This window comes from Protopterus annectens, chromosome 2.part2 (assembly GCF_019279795.1).
Source record: "Protopterus annectens isolate FY-2018-M chromosome 2.part2, PAN1.0, whole genome shotgun sequence".
Classification (NCBI taxonomy): Eukaryota; Metazoa; Chordata; order Ceratodontiformes; family Protopteridae; genus Protopterus; species Protopterus annectens.
In genome coordinates, this window is record NC_056730.1 from 603,410,505 (window position 1) to 603,437,431 (window position 26,927).

The 26,927-nt window shown below is 38.5% G+C and overlaps 1 protein-coding gene across 1 annotated transcript in view; it reads right to left on the reverse strand.

Annotated features, from left to right (window-relative positions):
- Positions 1 to 26,927, reverse strand: part of LOC122795974 (dedicator of cytokinesis protein 2-like) — a 2,887,083-nt gene that overhangs the window by 2,299,706 nt on the left and 560,450 nt on the right. The window contains exon 8 of the mRNA XM_044064456.1: positions 15,376 to 15,530. Coding sequence (XP_043920391.1) covers positions 15,376 to 15,530 — 155 coding nt within the window. The remainder of the gene's footprint in view (positions 1 to 15,375; positions 15,531 to 26,927) is intronic.

Sequence of the window (26,927 nt, forward strand, 5' to 3'; positions counted from 1 at the left end):
CCAATTGTTGAAATCAATCATTTTCTGGTTGTACTGTGGTATCATTCTGGGCGATGGTAGAATGCTGCTCAGGGTTAGGACCATACTTACCTGGGCTACATAATACAAGAGCTCCTCCATGTCTCTTTTCATGTAGTCCAGGGAGGTACATCTCAGGTCATTCACACCCACATGTACAATGACAGAGTCATATTTGTACCTGTTGTTGACTGACATGAGTGCATGTGTTATGTGATTGATCCTGGCACCTGACAGGCAGCTGACTGTTACTTTCTCCTTATTCAACCGAGTTAGTGGGACATCAGTGTACCTCACTACTGAGTCTCCAATGACTACTGTGTTGGGCATGCTGTTTTGCCTTAGGGGCTTTGGTTGAGTGGCACACTGTTTAGGAGAGTTATGTGTCTCATGATTAGTGCTGTGTGGTGGTCAAGTGCGTTTATGCTTTGGAGGTCTCTGCTGTTTGGGTCGATTTTTATTGAGAGCCTCAGTGAAGGTGGGTGTGTGGTTTGTGTTTTTATGTGAAGGCAGTGTTGGTGTGTATTCTAGAGGGCTATGTGTTCCATGTGGTGTGGTGCAAGTGTTGACCTCCTCCTCTTGATCAGCTATTCCAGTCTTGGCTGGAGAGTGCGTGACTTCCAATTTGGACATATAAGTGCATCTCTTGCAAGTCTGAGTGTTGAGAGGTAAGAGGAGAGGGTTGTCAGTGTACATGAGGCAGTTGCTACATTGCCTCAGGATGCCCAAATTCACCAGTTTAATAGGAGAAAGCACAGGGGACTGACCTTTAGACATGCCTGGAGGGGTGGGCATTAATAAGTACTGGAGCTGTTTCCTTGTAGAACATTTAGTGCTGGTAGCACTTTTGTGTGCTACAATAATTGCTAAAAGAAGTCTGGTAAAGTGCTAGACTAATAAGCTACTAAAAGTGCAGGAGAGGAGAGAACTAGCAGATCTAAGAAAAATTGAAGATCAGACTATTTGGCACCGCTCAGAAGCTTACAAACAGTCCTGGATACAGCAAATCTGTATCTGGACTAGAATAGTTACAGAAAAGGCAAGAAACAAGTGCAAACACAGGCTTTTAAACCAGAAAGTTGAAAGAGATGGAAAAACTGCCCAAACAGCCAATAAACTACAATTTCTGGGCCAGAAACCACTCCTCTTTTGGTAGATAGGCTACCTAGTGCTTACCACTCCCACTGATAAGCTAGAAGGCTTCCCTCCAACACAGAAAGGCTTGGGGGGCTCAGAAGCTTAGAAACATTCCTGGATACAGCAAGTCTGTATCTAGACTAGACTAGTTACAGGAAAGGCAGGAAACAAGCACAAACGCAGGCTTTTAAACCAGAAAGTTGAAAGAGATGGAAAAGCTGCCCAAACAGCCAATAAACTACAATTTCTGGGCCAGAAACCACTTCTCTTGTAGTAGATAGGCTACCTAGTGCTTACCACCACTGATAAGCTAGAAGGTTTCCCGCCAAGACAGAAAGGCTTGGGGGGACAGAAGCTTACATACGGTCCTGGATACAGCAAATCTGTATCTGGACTAAAGTAGTTACATGAAAGGCAGGAAACAAGTGCAGATGTGGGCTTTTAAACCAGAAGGTTGAAAGAGATGGGAAAATCTGCCCAATGGCCAATAAACTACAATTTTTGGTCATTTTGGAGGATATTATTTAGAAATTGTCATGTTTGTAAGAATATTACTAGCAGAAGATTGTGTGAACCATACATAATATATACCTTATAGCTGCTGAAGTATTACAGGTAAGTGGAACTTTTTTTATTTTTGAGGGATTGTAATGGTCTGGTTAGTCAGTAATGACAGCTCCTATACTTCGGTATGTGATGAGGAAGAAATAGGTACAAGTTGTATGTATTTTGTGTACATCGGCTGCAACTTTTTGACTAAACAATAATGATTTTAGTATTGATTTTACTGTAATGTTTTGAAGTATTTTTTTTCATTAGTTTATTTCACGTTTCTTATTTGTCATTTGATGGTGGTTATTTAGTCTTGATGGGATCTTCCATCTTGTTTGATTATTTCTTTCCTAGTTCTGTTTGCTTAAACTGAATGCATTACAGGGTCATGTGTGTGTGTGTGTGTGTGTGTGTGTGTGTGTGTGTGTGTGTGTGTGTGTGTGTGTGTGTGTGTGTGTGTGTGTGTGTGCATGCGTGCGTGCGTGCGTGCGTGTGTGTGTGTGTGTGTGTGTGTGTATCTGCACTTTGTGCACTTTCAGACTATTCCTATATTGCTTGAAGTTAATGGTCCATGATGTGAGTGTTTACCCGTGGCTTCCCAATCTGGATCTCTGCACACATACACTACCAAAATAACTATTATAAATTAGCCTTCATTAACCTAGTTAGATATATTTGTCCCAGCAGTCCAAGAAAAGAGCACTTAGGTTCTCAAAGTTTCTCAAACACAGTTTGCATGATACAAAGCAACCTGGAGTCATGGACAATCAGTCTAAGCAGTGGAAGACTGAAATGTTGACTGATTTCATGTGTTTGTGTAATTTGTCTATAGAATTCAACCAATATGCTGTTATTGATACATTAGTGTGGATATAACTACAGTCCGGGTATATATGATGATGCCAGGAATTGTAGTTCTGCGACCCTGTTCTTTGTTATGTCATCTCATATCCATTTCCCTGATGTTCTCCTTTTTAATTACTGTGTATGTTCACACATGCAGGCAGTATAGAGGTGCGAAACTCCTGTCCCACTGTGTGAAAAAGCTAGACAAGGTGATTGATAAGCAAATATGCAGAAAGTAAGATGGGCGATGAGCAGTTCAGATTCAGATCAGGATGCATCATGACTGACCCAGTATCTGCAGGGAGATAAGTAGTGGAGAAGCTAGAAATGAGGAATAAGTAGAATTGGGCATTCCTAGACTTGGAGAAAAGCATATGACAAAGTTTCAAGAAAGATGATGTGGACAGCCCTATAATGGACCAAAGGAAACTTGAGAGGTATGAGGTCTTACAGGTAAGAAAGCCACTGCATGTGGCTTGTATTCAGAGATTTAAAAAAATCAGTAAAAACACGAAAAAAAATTTAATCTGTGTTGCCACTGTTTGAAATTTGCATCATTGAGATGCATAATACAGATCTAGTGGCAGTCGGGTCATAAAATCATTACACTTAGATAGCATTCAGAAATCAGCAAAAATAAAATATATTATGAAAGGAACAGAAAACTGTTTAAAGATGTTTTAGCCTTGCATTGCTAATATGCTTTCTGCAGAATAGTAACATGTCAGATCACAAAATTCCGAAAGGCTACTGTTCTCTGAGGATGAAAAGAACAGGCAAAAGAAATGACTTATAAAGAGGTGTTGTGAGTTCAACTGCTGTTTGAGATGGGATTGGGCTCAAACCTTTTAAACTTCCTGTAGGCATCCTTCCGAAGCCCTCATAGCCAAAGCTGTGACATACTCAGAAAGCCAGACTGAAAATGTAAACAAAGACCAGAATCAAAACAAAAAATCCCAGAGACTGTCCTTTCAAATTAATGTGAATTCTAAGCCAATAAGGAAACAATAGCTACTTCTGAAAACATCATTGCTTCACACCAGCAATTAAGGTTAAAGTAAATAGGTAATACTCAAGAGAAAGCTTATTAACCAAGCAGCTACTTCATATCCTGCTGTAAACATAAAAAAAAAATCCATTTATCAAAAATAAGAACAGTACAAGTGGAAATGAGCCAAGTCCACTGCATGCATGCACACACACACACACACACACACACACACACACACACACACACACACACACACACACACACACACACACACTCTCTCTCTCTCTCTCTCTCTCATGCATATTAAATTAAGAGCAGCAGTTACGTTTGACAGTGCTGCTGTTTTGACAAAGCTAGGGTCCAACCAGTAATGGGCTACACATACAGTAAAGTAATAAGCATATTGTGAAGACTGGCAGAAAAGGGGTGAAGGCTGCCAGCCTAGTCAAACAGAATTTGATACATACTTCAATCATTTGTAAATATAAATATAAAGTACAGGCTTGTTTCCTAAATGAAAGAAAACACTCTAAAATGTGAACTTCAAGATTGTAGCAACATTGCCATCTGCTATAAGGAAAACTAAGCCAAGCATTTCACATCTGTTCTTTTGAAGTTAAAATTATGTCTTGTATACCCATTGATTTAGATAGTGGTGCCAAATTGGCTAGCTGAACACATTTTTTCTATTGTTTTAAATTAAGGAATAATTGCTAGAGTGTATATGTGAAATGTCTTTTATTGTTGTAGCCTGTTGGCCTGGGAACTCCAGACTAAGTGTCAAAATGATGTAATGTGTATATTGGGAAAAACCTAAGTGTCACAATGATGTAATCTGGGAGGGCCCAGCAGAGATGTTTGTGAGTGATCTTAAAAACCATTGCTGAGAGAGAGACTGTAAGCATGTTGATCTATCTAACTCAGCACTGCCTTGCTCTATGAAAGTAAGTTACTTTAGAAGTATGTTTTCTTGTATAAATAGCTAGGATTATAAAGATTAGACTTGTGTTTTTCTGTTATATCAGAACTTTCCTACTGTATTGTTTTAAGTTTTTGTGTGATCTCTGAACTCTTGGATAGCACTGTGGTGTAGTAGTATTGTCTTGTGTTTTTAGTTATTTATTATTAAATATTTTTTTAAAAACCTTTTACCTATGGCTTAATTGTGTAGAGATAAGTTAAGCTCTAGAGTACATTGCATATTTACAGAGTTTATTGTACAAAGCCACTCTAATAAGCCTTAGACTGATTAGTTACATTTACCAATTGGATAATAATATAGCACAGTAATAATTGGACACCCTTTTAAGGGCCTTTGGGTAGCTGATAAGTATTATCTGGTGGTGGCAGTAATTACTATTGTATAGTCTGGGTAAAGGGGCATAGCTGGAGAATCTGTGTCAGCCTTTCCCAGAAGTGTCTGTGAAGTTGTATAAATACTTATCTCAAAGTGTGTGTGTGATGTGTCAGCTACCTGGGCAGGGATACGAAGCACTGGTGGGACAGAGAGAGTACTGGAGGTTAGCTTGCCAGCTAGGCTGAGATCTGGATCCTATAGCTGTGCCAGTGTGGAGTCTTACTGTGGACCTGGGGAGCAAGGGAGCAACCAGCCCAGACTGACTGTGATCTCTGTGTGCACTTAAGGAAACTTGTACTTTACTGTGTGTATTTGTTATCCTTTCCTCTTATATGAGATGCCCTCCCTGGTGTTAGTGGTAAGGACTGAGGCTCCTTGATTGCTGGGCCAGGGCACGGCCGTCACACATATGACACATACTGTCTTTGCATTTGCAATGGAGTTAATAAGAACAATCAAGCAACTCTGTAGCTAGACGTGAAGGCTCCAAATAATGGCAGCCCTCAAGTCCAGACGTGAAGGCTCCAAACAATGGCAGCCCTCAAGTATACACTTGCACTGAAAATATGTAGAAGCACAAAATTCTGTCAGATATTTAAGTCATCGTGACATTAAAAGAAATAGTTAATTGCACATTTCTTAATATTCTGTTGACCTCTGCTGCTGTAGGCTGCATCTGAGAGCTAATACATGCAAATATCAAAAGGTGAAATCGGTATTATCAGACTTTATATCTTCCTCCATCTTACACAGCACTTGTCTCTAAATAGTATAATATATAAAATATTGTCATTTCTTGCTGTGCTAGAAGTTGTGGCCTTTCCCATTATCACTAAATATGGAAATAGAAACTGGAACTACAGGCTGACTCTCTATTCCCCCTGCTTCCCCATTCCACGAATATGAAAACATAAATATCCAAAAAGACAGGATGCGGATATGCCCATTATTTTCTTTTAAGTTCGGACACTGAATATAATGCAGAAAAGAGCAGCATTCATCAAGAACAATAATAATGAACGAATAACATTTTGAAGAGCTAATGAAAACTACATAAATGAGCAGAAATAGCTGCATTTTTACAGAAAGACAAACACTGCTTGTATCCCTTAGATTTCTGCTGTATTTATATTATAATGTTGGTAATCACACAATCTTCAGTAAAACAGAATACATAAAATGCAAGATGCAAGCTGTTGATTGATGCAATAAACCAGAAAGTGGCCTGCATACCTAATAATTATTGAATTATTTATACAGCTGTTTAATACACAATTGCCTACTGGTTGTTACTGGAAAAAAAAATCTCTCAGACTAAGACTTTGAAAACTGCTCAGCATTCTCAGTCACTTGCTTGGCTACCTAAATTATGATTGAAGTATTCACTGTCAACTCACAAGACAGCGAGCAGAAGTAGCAGACAATGAATGCTAGTGACCGTCTAGTTCATCAGGAGTTTCGAACATTAAATGCTACACATAAGATATAACCACAAGCATGCTGTGGTGATCGTAGCATCAAGGGGAAGTATGTGACTGCTAGAAAAACCTGTTAGTGGCTTGTTGGCGTAATAATAAGATAATAGCGTGCAGTAAAAGGTAGAAGGGGTTCAGGACTGAGTTGATCCCTTTTTGGTTTTAGCTGTTAGCTATTTGATATCATGATTATTCCAAATCTAGTGCCAACAAAAGCAAAAAGTATGACTTGGGCAGAACATTTGTATTATAATAGTGGCTGTAATACAACTGGCTTTTCACTTATGCCACCTCAGTGCAAGCTTTTTTTCTTACGCTAGCTTAAATATAGGAATTCAAGGACTGAACCTGCCTTTGAGCTAGATGGTCATAACATTTATTGTCAAACTCTTTTGTTAGCCGCAGCATCAGTCAACAATGAATGCTTTGATTGTAATGTAAGTAACCAACCAGATTTTCCTTTTTCACCTCTCCTGATGTAATCAGTTTTACTGCTCTGTGGTGAATCATGTTAATTAAGTAATGCTCTCATAATGAGAAATAGCCTTGGTTTATTATTCTGGACAAAAAAAGCATGCCATTTAAATATATATTGAATGAAAATAATAAAAATGTTACTATGATCTGTTTTCCCTTTTACTGATGTGTTTTTACTAACATCCCTGTGTAAATTGTGATTTAATAAAGATGCTTAAAAACAACCAAAAGGAGACAAGTATAAAACAATACTTCACCCAAAAAAATATACTTGTCGAGGAAATAAGGCAACCTCTGTTCTTCCTTAAAATATTTTAATGTTCCACCACAGGTAAATAACACGCCATCCAGGAGCACAAAACACAGCAACAGCAACAACACAAAGAGCATAAACGCCGATGAAATCCACTGCGTTTTCGTTTCAGAAACTTCTTCCGATGAAACTAAGTTTCATCGGAAGAAGTTTCTGAAACGAAAACGCAGTGGATTTCATCGGCGTTTATGCTCTTTGTGTTGTTGCTGTTGCTGTGTTTTGTGCTCCTGGATGGCGTGTTATTTACCTGTGGTGGAACATTAAAATATTTTAAGGAAGAACAGAGGTTGCCTTATTTCCTCGACAAGTATATGCTTAAAAACAAATCCTACTTGGTAAAGCCATGCACTTAAAAGTGAACACTTTCTACCTTCCCTATATATTATCATCTAACTGCATCATCTCCTGAATTACTTTCTCATTTCCCCATATATAACTATAAAATAGCTGTTTCTCACATTCTCCTCTACACACACACACACTTCATCTAGGCTTTGGACAAAATCTAATTTCTGTTGCCAGTACAATTACCCAGTCACATCATGTCAGTGCAGTTGCAGTGCCAGTGAGTCTTTTGGTTTTAATATCTCGGACTGTGACTGAAAAGTTTAAAAGATCAAGTTAGCGTAATAGCATTAGCTACCTGTACGGTGCCCATAATAATTTACTAAAAAAGAGAGCGAGAAACAATCAGTACTACTAGTATAGTGCTTTGGATGATTACAGACACAGTGCACTTTCTACATGCAACTATGCAGCTTTTTAGTTGGGCTTGCCCTGCTGCTTAGTTTTGCAGCTAGAAGGAGACGGACAGTCACTTGTTTAAACTTTGAGCTTGCTCAGCTTACTGTCTTCCGGTGCGTGTTACCTCTCACCTTGTTACAACTACCAGGGAACCCCAAATCCCCTAAGGAAGGAATCCTTGGACAGACAAATGCAAGGGCTCCATTGGCTTTTTGTTAAAGTACTTTTCGGATGTGCATTGTTTGTTGGTAGCATTCTTAATTAAACTGTTTTGTGGAAGTCATTGACTTTTTTTGAGTTTGGAGAGGCCTGCCATTTGCAACAACTACAGAGCAGTTTTATTATTGACAACACTTTCAATAGCAAACATCATCAATCGCTTAAGTTTGTGGATTTAATGAATGCCCTTGGTTTTTTGGAACTGTGAATACCATCGTAGGGTCCGCCATTTCTAACAACTATGAGGCTGGGAAACAGCAACCATTACTAAACGCCTATACATGTATGATTGTTTCAAGTTTTAGGAACTGTGAACATTGTTGCTTAGTGGCAACTGTTTAAATGGAACAAGGGCGTTTTGAGTTGCCCATATTTTTTTTGAACTATTTGAAGAGTAGGAAGTATTCAGTCACCCGAGTTTGACGAACACTGTCATTTTCTATTCTTTGAGACTATCATATCGATTGTATGTGTAAACAAGTGACAGTAATTCTTTAATGTAAATTAACATACAGTATAGAGTGATATGGTGTGGTATTTAGAATCTGTATGGCTTTCTGTTGGTCACAGTAAGATATTTTTATATATTTGTGTAGGGGGTTATATTATTCATTAGTAAAGGTGGGGAATTATTTACCACAATTGTACATGATTTAGCCTAATCTGGATTGTATCTATACATACTATTTTTGTCTGTTCTCATTATATGATCACTCATTGCAAGTTTCGGCTTGTATGGTGGGAACAAGGTTTTATTTCATGCTTCTGTTGTGGGTGTATTGACATAATATATCTCACATACGGCAGTGGTTGTGGACTATTGTTGTCATAACTGGTCAGTTACTTTCATCTTACCATTGGTTATGATAGGTATTATACTAGTGTGGTTAGCTCTGTATCTAGGAATGTGAGTCCCTTCTTGTTGGTTATATTGTTATTTTTTCAGAAGCGTACCCTAGGTGTGCTGCACTTCTTATATGCTGTAGAAAAGCAACAAACAGGATTCATGCCCACACAAGTAAGAAATAAACCGAAGGGCAACAACATCTGTTTTATATGTTGTATAAGTTAGTTAGTTGTTTAACTGTATCTGAATAGAATATCAATAGTATAAGAAACCCTACCACTGTATGCATTTACTATCTTATCTATTTTGACATTTAAATATTTATTTTAATTGTATTTTGCCTGACGTTGTTATTGTATAACTTAAAAGATTTTGTTTATACTGCATGTAATTAAAATTAAATCACACTCTCACTCCATCAAACCCAAAACACCCTCTATTCTAACCACAAGACTTCATATAACTCCTCTCCTTCTACAACCATCCAGAGCCCTCTAACCCAGAGAACTCAATTACCATGTTACCAATACCACTCTCCCACAACCATATCATCCAATTACTCTTGCCTTCTCTATCCATCTGTCTTTACTTTATCTCCATCATTACCACTTATCACCACCCACTTAACACTGTATCAAATCACCCACCCTACCATACACCACAAACAATCCCTCCATACCTGCAAACACACAACTAATTATCTATTACCCTTTAATCTTACAACTCACCTCTCCTATTCATTATACCTCACAATCTAAAAAACACTTTAGCCTCAAATACCACTTCCTAACTATATTCTACCTTAAAACCATCACCAGTATTGCAGCCCAACTACTACTAGGAGGTGATATTTACCCCAACCCTGGCCTAACAAACAACGCCCATACCACACCTGACCCCAATCTCCCATTTAAACACAAATCCACTGATATATTCATACCAAACCTAAACATTTGCAGTATCATAAATAAAATAGAACAGTTACATGGAACCATCTCTGTATACAACCCAGATATTATAGTGATTACAGAAACATGGCTTAAACCCCACATTAAAGATAACTTCATAACTCCACCTGGTTTCAATATATTAAGACTAGACAGACCTCACAGAAAAGGTGGTGGCAATGTCCTTCTTTACAAATCCAATTTAAAAGTTCAGCTACTTCAAAAAGAAACCCCAGATTTCAACACTGCCAAGACCCTATTCATCAAAATCCTATTAAATCAATACAAACAACTAAACCTACTCTGTATTTATATACTACCAGGAGACAACATTAAGACACTAGAATCTATACTCCACTGGGCTTCCCATTCACTGTCCCAAGAAACTGTACTCCTAGGTGATGTCAACATAGACTGGAACACCATACACTCACCCATAGCCACTAACCACATAAACCTTTATAATTTCGTACAACTCATACACTCACCCACAAGAATTGACAAAACCACCAAATGTGAGTCCACCTTAGACTGGATCCTGACTAACCAGCCCAATACTGACCACCTATCCGGGATACTACCTGATTCCCTCTGTGACCATAACCCAACCTTTCTCCTTCAGCATAAACTAAAATCTACCAACACCCCCACTCTCTTACAAATCCGCTCCCACAAAGACTTCTCCCCAGTACAATTCTCAGAAGTCCTAAAATCCTGTGACTGGGCTCCTATAAAATCCCTTCCCCTGGGTATTGCAGTAGAATACTTTAATGCCAAAGTCCTAGGGATTTTAAACCAACTAGCCCCACTGAAAACAATAAGACTGTGAAGTAACCCTGCTCCCTGGTTAAACAAAGCCACAAAAATCTGACTCAAGACTAGAGACAAACCTTGGTTAACTTGGCAAAAATACAAAACTCCCGAAACTAGACAAACCTTTGCTGAGCTCAGAAATAAAGCAAAAAAATAGGTCAAGTTGGACAAGATAAACCACTATATTTCCCTACAAAGAAAACATAACAACAACCCACAGAAATTCTTGGCTGCAGTGAACAACACCCTCCAGCCTGGAAAAGTCACCACACCACCCCCAGATATCAAAGGTATTGATTCACACATAGCCTCTAGTTTCAATAACTACTTTACCTCTTCAATACTGAACCTGGTAAGTGCAATATCACCCACAACCCAACCTCAACCCATAAACTACCAGATTAACTCCACCTCCTTCAGACTCATCTCAGCACCAACATCTACCATTCAAAATCTCTTAGCTAATCTCAAACCTACCACCCTAGCTGTCAACAGTCTTCCAGCTAAATATCTACAAATTGCATCCAAGGCCATCGCCTATGCCGTCTCCCTACTTATTAACAGATCTATCGCCCTGCATACTATTCCTTCATCATGGAAAACCTCATATATCATCCCCCTCCACAAGGGAGGTCCATCTACTGACCTCTCCAACTACCGTCCCATTGCAATCCTATCACCTCTCTCAAAAATTCTAGACAAATGTATCCACCACCAATTCCTTTCCCACCTGCTAACTAACAACCTTCTAACTAAAACCCAACATGGATTCAAACCTTCCCATAGCACCAACACTGCCCTAATTAACTTTTCCAATACCATAAACTCGCACAGGAACCAAGGAAAGCTGGTCTCTGCCATCTTCTTAGACCTATCCAAGGCATTTGATACAGTTTCCCATAACAAACTCCTCACCTGTCTAGCAGAACTCAACCTTGATGACCACACTTTACAATGGTTTAACAGTTAAATAAAAAAACGATCACAATCTGTCAAATGGGGAAACTCCCTATCACCCCACTCCCTGTCACATGTGGTGTCCCACAAGGTTCAATCCTTGGCCCCCTTCTCTTCAACATATTTACAAATAATCTCCACCTAGTTACCACTAAAGCCAACATTGTCCAGTATGCGGATGACACTACCCTAATCTGCTCAGCAACAAACATCCAATTACTTCAAAGTAAAACCCAAGAATCCTTCACTGAGGTAGAGAACTGGCTAAACAACTACCAACTAATACTAAACCCCCCCAAAACACAGCTAATACTATTCCACCCAACCAAACACTGCAATGCAACCTTTACCATCATGTCTACCAATGGCACCCTCATCACTCCAGTAACTGAGGCTAATCTCTTAGGCATCACTATTGATCATCAACTTAAATACAACAAGCACATATCCCAAACTATCTCTAAAGTCCATGAAAAACTAGGTTGTCTATATCATTGTAAACTATTTTTAACCCCTGAGACTAGAACAACAATAGCCAGAACTCATCTTGTATCAACACTACTTTATGCCTCTCCAGTTTTCATCAATATTAACAAAACCAACCTGAACAAACTCTCTACATGCTACAATAAAATAGCTAGGTTTGCTGCCAACAATAGATCACATTCCCACAATTGCCTATCCCTAACTAAACTACACTAGTTAGAATTTTCAAACCTCCTATGCTACCACCAAACTGATCATAGCCCATCAAATTCTCTTCCATCCGGAGAAGTGCCCTGCCATTGCCAACATGCTAAACTTTCACAATCCTAAAAGGGAGCTACGTTCATGTATCAAAAAGCTGATTGAAGTTAATCCATGCAATAACAGTTCTGGGGAAGCCTTATTCTCCCTTGATGTTGCCAAAGCGTGGAACACCCTCCCACCTGAACTCAGGCTACAAAGTCACACAGGCACCTTCAAAGGCCTTCTTAAATTACACCTCAATACTAACCCTCTCTGCAACTGCAAAGACCCCCCTTGAAGACGAACTTTTCCATATGTAAGTGACCCGTTGAAGCCTTTAATGCATACACTATACTCTCACCTGAAATGTACTTTTTGTATATATTGTAAATAATGGTACTACTCCTGAGTATTTTATTGTTCTACATAATTGTTTTTTGTACTTCATTGTTTCTCTTATCTTGTATGCCAGTTTTATTGTTATCTAAAGCATGTATGTACACTGTCATTTCTTTGGAGCTTTTCTCCCCAGGACTCCACTGAAAAAGGACACATGATGTCCAGTTGGACTTATCCTGGTAAAATAAATGTTAAATAAATAAATAAATAAAGTAAACAAAACCATTCTGTTGTATTTTTCATCTGACTCTCCCATTTTGTATTTAAAAAAGTGTGATTATATCATTTAACATATTTTGTTATACTTTCCCCCAAAATTCTCTTCAGTTACATTACAAAAACTTGTCACCATGTAACCTTTCTTCACATACACAGATTTCATTTGTCCACCAACAGGAAGTTTTTTAATTATAAACCTGCATGTGACATCCCATCAACTGCTTTTCTAGATTATTCTTTTTTTAATTATTATCTATATAGTGCATTTAAGTTCCATGCCACACTATTTTTGACTAAAGTCAAAATGAATTTTCCACTTCCTGCTAAAAATTATTACATATGACCTCTGATCTCTGTATTTTTCAGTTTTCCTATATCTTAAAACTAAAAACTCCAACTCAAAAAGGCAGGACAGACAGAAAATTCTGTCTTGCAGTTCCATGGTCTAAGTTTTGATATCATGTTTATGGAGCTTCTAAGAATTCATAGCTTGGGAAATTGTGTGTGCAATGTTATCATGACATTTTGCCTCTCTGCCTCACATAGTTCATCTATTAAACTCCTGGCCTCCACTAGAAATCACATAATCAATGGTGTCCATTTAACTCTCTGCCCAGGATGCAAGAGCTAGTTGCTGACCACTTGATCTTATCACTGTGGCCAACACTACTAGCGATCTGAGTCTGTATCTGGTCTCGGGTCACTGGTAGTACTGACACACATCCTGGTTCTGTACTAGCAGGCTAATGTGTTACGTATGCTTTGCAGAATTTGGAAGTATCTTGTATACAGGTCGTGATTTGGAAAAAGGTACTGCCATTAGCATGCTGTAGGCATTACTTTGTGATTACTAAGCAAGTGAATACAAATTATTTTATATACCACAGACTGTAGTTTAGGCTCTTCACATGGCAAAGACATGCCATAATATGAATTTATATAAAATAGGAAATGCAAAATTGTTTATAACTGGTTATACAGCAGAGGTAGCCAGCATTTCATCACCACAGTAGTTTTTTCTCACATTATAACACATTCCCTCTTTTGTACTACATAAAACAGAAGACAGAACAAGCTTAATGACTGACATTACTGTTAGTAGCAAGGCCGGCCTTTGGTCAACTGGTGCCCTAGGCAAAAGATTTCCACAGTGCCCCCCCCCTTCCACACCACCTGGTGCCCCCATCCTGGTCTAACTATACCATCCAGATTACTAGAAAAGCACCCCTGATAGAGCGGCGCCCTAGGCAGTCGCCTAGATGGCCTATGCCTAAGGCTGGCTATAGTTAGTAATAAACAGTTTACATCACTTTGAGTCTGTGTGCTTGCATTGGTAACATACAGGTGTCTTAAACTTTTTGGCTTTACAATTATTAACATGCTGGACAAAAACAGCCAATAAGCTCGAGCTTAGCTGTATTTCTTATTCACTTGGAACAATCAAAATCATTTTCTTCAAACATAATGCAATTATCAACATATACTCTAGGTTCCGCAGTTGTCTTGGAAGTATGATAGATCAAATAGAGTACAGAAAAATGTCAGTTACATCCTGTTTTATGTAATATACCCCACTTTCTCATCCAGTTTGTCCCTTCCATCCATGCCCTATTCCATCAGGGTAAAATATTTGTCATAGTTGCATACCTATTCCAGAAATAAATAAATAAATAAATAAATAAATAAATAAATAAATAAATAAATACTGTGAACAATCAGGTCATGTATTTTTTGTGGGTCTATATTATAATCTCAAAGTTACGGAACATCAAATACAATATGGTCAACACCATATTATCGAAGTTCTGTAACTTCGAAAATAAAAAAAAAATTAAAACTTCAAATGCTTACCCTAACACACCCCCGATACTTAAATATACCAACTCTGAGATTGCACGTTAATGTAGTGTGGTGTGAAAAGGGAAGATTCCCCTTTTCTGCACTGTAGCGTGATCTCGGAGTTGGTATATTTAAGTAGCAGGGGGTGGGGGCCTGTTAGCTTTTTTTTTTGTTTTGAAATTTTTTTTATTACATTTCGATTGTTTAATGGTTCGATGCATAAAGTTCGATGTTTATGCATTCGATCCATTAAACAGTCGAGATTATAATATAGACCTGTTTTTTGTGCCCTGCTATCTTTTGTGAGTTGTTTTGCATTATTTGTTGAGGATTAGAACTCATCATGATGTATATATTTAAAAGCCAATGTAGCTTAAGTTTTCTGTAGACTGACTTGGGTTATATTTGCTAGCAGAATGCAATACTCCCTTCAGGTCAAATGTACATAAATAAAGCATTTAAAATGGCCATAATCTGCTTTCTCAAACACTTATACCTTATAATTTTTTGTTTATTAGGATCGTAGAGAGACATGAAAAGTTCTGCTTCTTCACCGATTTTGCAGACAAAATTCCGAACAGAAATGTAGAAGCTATAAGTTGGTGATGAGGCAAAACGGGCAATCCTGCTATACTCACTTTGGCTGTTGTACTGCAAAAGAAATCAAGAAGCAAATTAGATTAGTAAGAAACAATTTAACAGATTCACTTTGCTAGATTAGAAAAAAAAAAGTTCCATGGAAAACCACAAAAGCAGAAATTAAAATAATCAGCTTCACAAACCATTAGTAAACTGTCAGACATTTTTTAACATTACCTGGAATATTCTTTGTCATGTGATTTCTTTCAAATTAAGGCATTGAGTCAGACTTACCTCTATCTCTGCTGATGTCTTGTTCCAGTTAAAAGGCGGGCCATTCTTTGAGTGGTGTTTGGCTGAATGATTAAAGCGTTTACCTTACAAGGTGCATAGTTTGATTCATACATGGGGTAATTTGCTAGGCTTAAAATAGCTCCCAAAGGCAGTTAATCCAGTACTACTCTATGAACAAATTTCTACATAAACATGACTGTGTTTAATCCAGTTTCTGTACTACTAGTGTTTGTGTATCTCCTTTCTTGGTACATATCCCACTGTAATGCTGGCATCCTTTGGGAACCCTAGTTATCCCACTCCTTAAGCTATAAGCCATAGCTAAAATCATTGGCACATGTCTTGAGAAGATGAAGGGAGACATAACAGTGTATGACCAGCAACTTAATGCAATTAACATTACATACATACAAATATTGCAAGCACGGGCATTAATGCCCTTCTAGCTTGCCAGTATATACCAAAACACTTGTTCTCATAATAAGTAGTCAGGCTGTTCTTAAAAATATCTAAACTAGCACTTGATTTAATCTAATTTGGTAGTCTGTTCCAAGCATCACCTACTCTGTCAGAGAACCAATTAGTGCACTTCTCATTCCTATAGAATCTTCTATATAGATTATCTGATGATTCTCTAGTACTTTGTGATAACCCCAAACATTCCCAGAGGTAGTTGTCCCTAAATGCTCTATATACCTGAATAAGATCTCATCTTAGATATCTGTAAGACACTGTACAAGTTCAGATATTTTAGTCTTTCTTAATAACTTATTTTCACATCCATGGATGCCCTTGGTATATTTCCATTGTACTCTTTCCAGTTTATTCATGCTTGTTTTCTTATAGGGTTTCTATATTGTTATTCCATACTCAAGTTTGGGTCTAATGTAACTAACAAACAATGACTTCATTATTTTTAATTTCTTAGACTTTATAAATCTTTTTATACGACCTATAGTTCTATAACTATCATTAACCAATTGGTTGATATGATTAGAAAAACTCATAGCTGAATCTATCCATCTACCCAGGTCCTTATCAGTCTGCATTTATATGTTACTCAGAGATAAGCAATACGCAGATTCTATTTAAATCATCAAATAAGATTCAATAAATAAAAATATGTATTTATGTATTTATTTAATTAATTAACAAATTAATTAATTAATTAATTGATTAATTAATTAATTAATTAATTAATTAATTATTAACTGGTGATTGCTATGAAGTGTGCAATGAATAACTGAATCAATGTTTCATTTCCAGGTATGATCTTGAGTAGAAGCAGAAGCAATAAATATGGATAAGATGAGCCAGCTAGATGGTACAGCAGTAGGGCATGTACCTGTGATACTAGGAACTCTGAGAAGCTTGTGTGCTGGCCAGGAAGGGAAGCTTAAGTTGCCAATGGCCAGCTAGCCTATCTTAGGGGCAGAAGGGTGTAGGGTTTTGCTGTATGATATTGCTGTCTAGCAATGGCTGGAGAGAACTGTTGTCTCACAAATGCATGCAGGCAGATGAAAGTGCAGATGTTCATAGGTTCATAGGTTCATAGGTAGGTACTAGGCTATCTGCTCGAGGGCATTTATAAGTCTAACCAGAGTGTGTCAGCTTTCGCCGCCCCATTGATTAATTAACTGAGCCTCTGTCAAGAAGAGCAAATGAAGTGATCCCAGGGGTGTATTTTCTCTTACCCATCCACTCGTCAAGGTTTCTCTTGAAGAGTGTTAGTGAGGGGATCTGCCTAATGTAGTTAGGAATTTTGTTCCAAAGCATGGGAGCATGGGGAGTCTCTGTGACAGGAATCTGTCCCTCCAGTATGTTCTATTTATTGCTGTGGTGAGGTTTAGCTCACCAGAGCAAGTGGCTCGCAGTGACTTGGATTTCTTTAGGTGGAGCATGTCCATCAATTCTGAGTTGGACATAGCTTTGTAAATCAGGCAGGGATCACCTCTGAGTAAGTGATATGCCACTGAGTACAGCCAGAGTTTTTCCAGTCGGGCTGCATAGGACATATGTTTGAGGCCAGTAATCCTCTTAATGAGGTACTTTTGTGGTCTTTACAGCTGTTGGAAGTGTCTTGTGAGGTAAATCCCAAATGGGGCATTGTACTCTACGATGGGTCTGATGAGTGACGAGTAGATGGGCACTATAACCTCTTTATTTCTAGATGCGAACCCTTTAGTAATTAGATGGGCTACATAGAAGGATTTCCTAATTACTTTGGCAATATGATTGTCAAAGTAGAGATTACTATCTACCTGGGTCCCCAGATCTCTTATTATCTCTTCTGTATTAAGGAGGCTGCCACCTATGTGGTAATTCATGCGTGTTTTTTTTTTCCCAAATGAGATGAAAATGCATTTTTTGGCATTTAGCTTGAGACCATGACTTTGATACCAGGTGTCCGTCTCAGTAAGGCCCTTTTGGAGAATGTCTTTGTCAGCCAGAGAGTCAGTTATGGCTCCCAGTTTGCAGTCATCGGCGAACTTGGTTAGCCATAGTCCTCCTGTATTTGCCTGTGCTTCTGAGAAGTATATGCTGAACAGTAGGGGTCCCAGGACTGAGCCTTGTGGGACACCACTTGTGACTGGTTTAGAGTCGGACCTGGAGCCCGCTATTCTTATCGTGTGAGTTCTGTCTGTAAGCTAGTTGGCAATCCATCTTGTGATGTAGGGGTTTATGTTCAGGCTGGTGAGTTTTTCTATACTTTCCGAATGGGGAATGGTGTCAAAAGCCTTGGCGAAGTCAAGGTAGGCTGTGTGAACCACCTTCCCCTCATCTATGGCCTTGGTGACTGTCTCGAAGAAGTCAACCAGGTTTAGTAGGCATGATCTGCCCTTAACAAAGCCAAACTGGGTCAGGTCAAGTGTTTGGAGGTTCCCAATGTCTTTGTTAATGAGTTCCATGATGATGCGCTCCATAGCCTTGCAGACCAGGCTAGTCAGGCTTATGGGGCGATAGTTACCAGGGTCAATTGTGGCCCCTCCTTTGTGGAGCAGAATAACCGTTGACGTCTCCTCTTCGGTTTTTCCCATTAAAGTAGTCTAACTCTCAATCTAAGCACTTAAAAAGCATCTTACAGTGCAGCACTTGCTTAGACCTAATAGCAAGCACTAATATACCCTGACACTTGATTGCCCAGCAGGGCAAGGCTCATTATTCACACCTCACCAACCAAGTGACTAAGCAGCTCACCCTACTATTCAGGCATGACCAAAGGGCAATTTCAGGTATACTTTCCAGGCCAGCTGGTGAACCTGGGTATCCTGAGGCAATGTTACAACTGCCTCATGTACACAGACAACCCTATCCTCCTACCACAAAACATTAAAATTTGCAAGAGATGCAACTATATAGCTAAATTAGAGGCTAAGCTCTGTCCATCCAAGACTGGAACAGGCAGTCATGAGGAGAAGGTTAACACTTGCACCACACCTCCAGCTTCACAAAGACATACTAAACCAGCACTGGCAAAAAATACACATAAATACATGGAATCATACTCGGAGGCTCTAAATAAAAACCTGCAAAAGCATCACAGACCTCCAAAGCAGACACCCAAAAAACCTGCACCTCCTGTCACAAACCAGACAACACATAAACCACAATCAGTGTGCCACACAATCACACCCCTTAAGGCAAAATAACATACCTAACACACTAGTAATGGGCGACTCTATAGTCGAGCACACTGACGTCCTACTCACTAGACTGGACAAGGAGAAAGTTACTGTTAGCTGCCTGTCGGGAGCCAGAATCCGCCACATAACACAAGCACTCAGGTCACTCCAGAACAAGTACAAATATGACTCTGTCATTGTTCATGTTGGTGTGAATGACCTGAGATGTACCTCCCTGAACTACATGAAAAGAGACATGGAAGAGCTCTCTGATCATGTAGCCCAGGCGGGTATGACCCTGATCCTGAGTAGCATCCTGCCCTCACCAAGAAAGATACTGCAGTATAAAGAAAAAAATGATCAATTTCAACAATTGGCTAAGCTTCTGGTGTCATTCAAAGGGGATCCAGTGTCTGTCAGCCTGGGACAACATGCTCGACAAGCCTCGTTGCTTCACAAGAGATGGCTTGCACCTGTCACCGCAAGGCTTTTGAATACTGGCCAAGGCTCTTGCTGCCCCCATAGTACCTTTTTTAGGCAAGGCTCAAAAGTCAAACGCACCTCCATAAACAGCACAAATAAAAAAATAAGGGTTATGCTACTCAACGCCAGGAGTTTAAATCTCAAAATGCATGCCCGCGAAGCACTCCTCAGTATGGAGAATGCTGGCATCTGTGCAGTAACTGAAACCTGGTTCAAGGCTCCACAGAGCACCCCAGCACTACCAGGCTACAACTCATACCACACATTTCGGCCACAGAACATGGACCGAAGCACAAAAGGAGGGGGTGTATTCATATTCATCAAGGATACCTACACCTCCAGGTTAGTGGCGTAGCATGATACCTCTTAGATCATCCATGTGCAACTAACATCGGGCAAATCTGCAATGCAAATTGTGCCTGCTACAGATCACCCTCCATGACCGCCAAACTTCACCCTCCCCCCCACCCCCAAAAGGGCCCACAACAATACCGGAAAGGTGTAGTGTCCCAGAAATCACAGACGCACAGGTAAAAACATCCCTTTTAAAAGCCAAAAGCACAGCATCAATGGGGCCAGATGGTGTCAAAGGCTGCGTCTTGCATGAACTACAGAATAAACTAACCCCCCACCTAAACACACTGTTCAACCTCAGCCTCTCCACAGGCTACATGCCCATAGACCAGCGCACAGCAACAGTTATTCCGCTCCACAAAGGAGGGGCCACAACTGACCCTGGTAGGGTTGACCATAGTCATGTGCTTACATCACTGCACATTCTTCACCTTGGGGAAGTAAAATGCATATAAATCATCCATGTGATTAGGAGTGGATAATTTAGCTTCTTCTCCTGCTCCCTGAAGATAGTTTAATATTCTGCCAGCTGTGTTCTTAGTTGGTCTTACCAGTCAGAGAGTTATGACTATTGGACTAGACGTCAGTTGGGGGAAAAGATGGACTAACCATGTGCACATGGTCATCCTGGCCAATGAGGCCAAAAATTATATATATATATAAAGCATTGGGTTGCATAGTATGGGTGTTACCCAGTGGTGCTGTAACATGCAAGCCCTACAGGCAAGTAAGTGCCTTTACATTTGCTGGATGTGTCATAGCACAGTCTCTACCACTCACTCACCCAAGTGCTGGATTGCACTTATATAATGTGCATCTGTATTTTTTTCAGTTTGAATGTACATTTAGCAGCTTATGTACAATAATTATATGTTTGTTCTGTAGTGCATTTTAAGGTAAAATAGTTCTTCTGCATTTTAAATAACTGATTGATATGCAAAGTTATAACATTTTAACTGTAGAATTTTAGTATAAACCTTTCAGAGTAGTCATTTAACAGACCCGTCTATCAAACTGTTATTTGCTATTGCACAGTCAAGTTTCTAAACAGGTGCTAACATTCTATAATGGAGTTCTGACAGGCGAATGAGTACAGAAGAGAAGACATACATACATATCAGGAGCCACTCAAAGATATATACTGTTTTCCAGGTAACACAGCTTCAAAAATATCCACATGAGAAATGATTCTGGTAGTCACTCCAAGAACTTTAAGACAAAATGTATGCAAGAAGAAATGCTTTCCCCATTATTTTTAGGTTGATTTAATAGATGATATGCTTGTTGCAGACTAAGAATATGCACAAGGATAATCATTTTGGTGGCATCTCCCAATAAAGGAAAAACACGTACATGTAAGCAGCAATGCTCCTCCACATGAATCAGTTTTCTTAGGTTGGTTTAGCTTATGGCATGCTCATTTTATTTGTTTACTTGAGTAGCTGTGATATTTTTTATGTGTGTTTTATATCTACTGTAATATGAATATATATTCATGCAGTGAGTTTCTTTTGTGTACTGTACTTTCAAATTCACATCTTTGGTGAAGCAGTCCCTCTCAGAGTCATTGTATTGTATGATTGTGTTTGTTTCTATAATCTGATTCCCAGCCTAACAGCTGTTTTCTGTTGCTACAGTCTTCTTCTTCTTCTTCTTCTTTCAGCTTTTCGCCACAGCAGATCACCTGTCCGCTCATGATTGGCAGTAGAGTTTTACGGTGTCGAGTTGCCAGCCCGGCACCCAACCTTCCACAGAAGGCACACACATGCACACACTCACACCTAGGGCCAATATAGAGTGTCCAATCTGACTGTGCTTTTTTGTTATTAACTTGTCTCTTCTGATACTTCTTCATTTACTGTTTGTGGAGTTTATGATTTCACTTTCATCAGATTTTTTAAAATCTTTTTATCTTTTTAGATACCTTTCATTGTTTCTAATTAGGTAATGTCAATACATTTGAGTTTTTAGTACTTTTATTACTATAAAGTATAATTCATTTGTGTAAATTTCACAAATCCTGTTTCTTTTCTATTACTTTTTGTATTATTTTTATGGAGACTTAACTAATGTATATGAGTTGGGGTAATGCATTGCTTTTTTCTTGCCCCCCATAAGACCATGAGCTACCACTGAGAACCTTTCCTGTTTCACTGGGTCTACCAAACCTGAAGCCTTTCCAAGACATTCTATGACCCATGTTCAGAACCACTGTGGAGACTGAAGCATCTCAGGACAGTGTCAAATTTCTGCTAATAAAATATTTTGTTTCATTCTCAATTCCCTCCCAAGTGCACACATTCTTTTCAGGATAAGCATGCAGTGGGTGCGCTGGCATATCTTCCTGCCTCCATACCAATTTGGACTATGATCTGGCTTCCTGAAAATAACACCCCCCCAGCACATCCTCCATTTCCACTGCAGATCAACAGTAAGATGCATCCATGTGCACAACTTCCTCAGGAAAGACATGCCCATTCTCCATTGCCAGCACCTCATCCAACCAAGATGCTAAATGAACCTGGTTGTCTGGGCCATAGTCAGAGCTTTATTTCTCTCTTCCACAACACTGGCAGGGATGTGTTACATTATCAGGGATGTTATAAGGTATAAGCCTGAAGGACAAGACTCGTATAATCCCTGGGATTATGGTAACATCCGTAACATGCACACCCAAGTGCTTTATTGCACTTATAAACTGAGTATCCCTTTTCATTTTGAATTTTTCATTCAGTAGTTCAAGTATGATAAATAAATATTTGGTTGTAAATTTTAATGCAACATAGCTTATCTACCCATTTTTAACTAATTGATTGCTGCATAGGGATATAACTTTTTAAATGTGTGGCATTTTGATATAAACCAAAAAGTACCAGCAAAAACTGTATAAATGTGGTCAACAACTAAGAAAATACAACAGAAAAAACAATCCCACAAAGCCAAGAGAAAATAACTTTTAATAGCACAAAGTACAATTCTGCAAAGCTTTCGGGTATAACTCTTCCTTGGTGCAGTATAAAACCAACTATCTGCAACACTCTTCTTAAATACACAAAAAGTCACAGCTAACCTATCCAAATGCTTAATTAATTAGATAATTAATTCCTTAAAGCAATACATTCTCAACACATACATAAAAGTTTTACTTATAAAAACAGTTAAAATATATGAATGAAGATATAAAACTTTTTAACAAACATTTAGAATAAATATACAATACAATTATACTTCATCTGTTTTGCCTTCAATATAGGTTTGAGGCTAATAGCAGTACTGTGTCCTGGAGTTTTGCTGGCATTTAATTTTAAAATCTTTTTGTATTCAACAATTTCAATGTTATTATTAATGTTTCCCCCTCTTATACTTGTATTCAATACTTGCAACACTCTAAATTTAAAATTATGACTTATACCTTTCTCTGTACAGTGTTTAGATAAAGCATTAGTTAAAACAGTTAACCTTATATCAGACATATCGCTTAATTTTCTTATGCTGAATATTCTGAGCATGTCATAAGGAAAACTACATTCTCTGTAATACAGGTGGCAAAACATCATATTTCATAGCTTTTGTTTGTAATTGAATGTAGAAAAAGTGTTTCTTTGTTTATATATTTACAGTTCACACAAGTGAAACAAGAAAAAGAGCCTACCTTAAAACTCTTACTTACTTTATTTATACATTTGTTACTAACCTCCTTATAATATAACCTTTGCTCCACATTTTGCATTCTTTTATATTCCTATCATACTATTTTTCTCAGGATGTGCACTTAAAATTGTTCATTTACTACAAATTATTTCTAAGACACCATTTGTGTTTATAGTATAACTAGTAATATATCTAATAACAATTCTGTCAGTACATTGCTTGTTTCTCATATAATTTTCACCATTATCTCTAAAGTAAGGTTTAGCTAAACTAGTTCTTTTGCTGTCTACATATTTTTAGTGTCATTCAAAATGTTGTCTTCATAGTGTCTTATTCAAAATCCTCGGTACATTTCTTGTGCCTTTTTATTATATATCTGATCATTGGTATTGAACTTACTTATTCTAAAATGCTGGCTTTGTACAAGCCCCTTAAATACATGTTGAGGATGCATACTTTGCCTATCCAATAGTCTATTTGGATGTACCTCTTTTTAATGAGCACATGTCTCTATATTCATATCTTCTCTTATAATGTTAATATCCAAAAAATTAATTTCATTTGTTGCAAAGTTCATTTTAAATCTATGGAAGTTTATATTGTCATTACGATATGTGAGAAGTTCTTGTAAACTCTCACACATCGTCTACGAAATGCTTATAAAAAGCTACAAATTGACTTAAGTAGTATGAATTACTATATATATTGTCATCTTCCCAATTATTCAAAGATAAATTTGCACAAGCATTTGCAAATAATGTTCCTACCCCAGAGACCTGATGAAAAAGCTTTTGCTCAAATAAAAATACATTGCTATTCAAGACCATGTCTAAAATGAAACGTATAGTTTCTACTTGTCTGGCTGTCAAGTGACTGTTAGATCACAAAAATTGTCTTACAGCCTCTATGCCATAATAATTTGGTATTACGGTAAACAAATAAGTAATATCCAATCTGACAAAAAATAATAATTTTGCTGATTAACGTAATACCATTGGCTTAATTTATGCAATGTCTCTTGTATCTTTGTTGTAACTTCTTACCTTCTATAGATAGGGCTCAAAATATGCTCTAAATATAAAGAGATGAGTTGTGTCACACAAATAAACATTTCCAGAGAAATATCACCCAGACTGCGGTCGTGGTGCTGCGGTAACGTTGTCACCTCACAGTAAGACGTTGTCCTGTTCGATTCTCAGCTAGAGTGTCTTCTGTGTGGAGACATGCATGAATGGGCGTACCTTCATTGAAGGTTGTGCATCAGGGCTGGCAACTCGGCACGTAAAAATCTACTGTCAATCATTAGCGGACCAGAGTTCTGCTGTGGCAACCCCTAACCTGGAAAAGCCAAAAAACACAACAACTGTAATTCATATATTAAACTATTGACCTCATGTATAATATCACAAAGCCTAGTATATAATATTTTCTTAAAAATCTTCTCATCACTTAAAAATTCATACATACATACATACTTTGTAAATATGCTCTCAACTACTTTTTACATGTATCATGAAAAGCAGTAATAACAGGTGCACTCATAGGTAGAAAAAGACTTGCCTCTGGATTCACTAATCCTCCATGCAGGACTATGCATATTAAGGAAGGCACTCTGCTTGAACACCTAATGCTACACAGAGCATGGACGAGTGCAGGGGGCATGGCTGAGAGCATATCTCTCAGAATAAAAATGCCCCTGCAAAGCAGTACAGTAGAATGTGTACGCAGAAAAGCAAGACCACTCATAAGTGTCCACATATCCCCACAGACAGTCCCCATGTGTTCAACAGCAACAGTACACTGAGAAAAAAACATGAAGAAACCCTTGTAATAATGTATTTAAAACTCTGAGTACAGCTAACCACAGGTGCATGACACTGCCCATCGCTTAGCTTCAGGTAAAGCAGCATGAAAGGCTGAAGAGGATAACAAAGAAGATACAGCAAATTAAGCAGCACAGCAATAGCATAATGGTCAGAGCATCCACCTAACAAGGAGTTATTCCCAGCTCGAGTCCAACTGCAGCACATACCATGTACCATGTGTAATCTGTATACGAACAATTATGTATAATTTATTGCTGTAGAACCTACCAAATAACAATTAAATGTGAACTGGAGTACTGCATGAAATGCACATGTGAAGAGTCAGTACCAGAATGAATAAGTCAGCAATAAGCAGGCGTAAGCACAGATAAGTAGAAGTAAGCAAATGTAAGCAATTGTAAGCGTGTGCAAGTGCGTATGGGCGGGGTGAAGCACTGCCGACACAGATCAAGCAAAGGAGATGCTAACTGTGTGAAACACACTGTGACCGGAAGTCAGCAATGCTAACCTCTGTGCAAACCTGCTCACAACCACTTGAATGTGCCTTAAGCACACCGTATTAAATGGCCGGTGTCACGCGTGGGTCTGTGTACACTAACGGAGTCAGTCGTAGGTATTGCATAGCATATGTGGCACACAAAGTTGGCCAGTATGCACACGAAACACAGTACTCAGCAATACAAGTCAACATTGCCAGAAATGTAGCTAAAGAATTAGAGGTATATGTGTTCGTATGAATACCCATAACTATATAGATATATACCTCCCTTCTCTGTAGTACAAATGTATACATACATAGATAGACATATAAATAAATACCCACAGATACAGATATGCAGACACCCATACATCCACATGTCGTTAGATATATATACAGCAGTATGTATGTATGTATATATGGGTCTACTTCTATTCACCAACTCCCATTTCGTCGAACTCCCATTTCACCGAAACTTCATTACATCGACATGCATTTGCCCCCTTCCCCAATGTTGTGCGACCCTGGAGTTGATATATATAGTAGGGGGGGTGTGGGGGGCGAAGCCCCCCACCTAAAATGCTTGTCGATGTAATGAAGTTTCGGTGAAATGGGAGTTCGACGAAATGGGAGTCGGTGAATAGAAGTAGACCCGTAGATATATATATATATATATATGTGTGTGTGTGTGTGTGTGTGTGTGTGTGTCCGTGCATAGATATACACAGGTATATACCTATGGTAAGATACAGCATCCAAG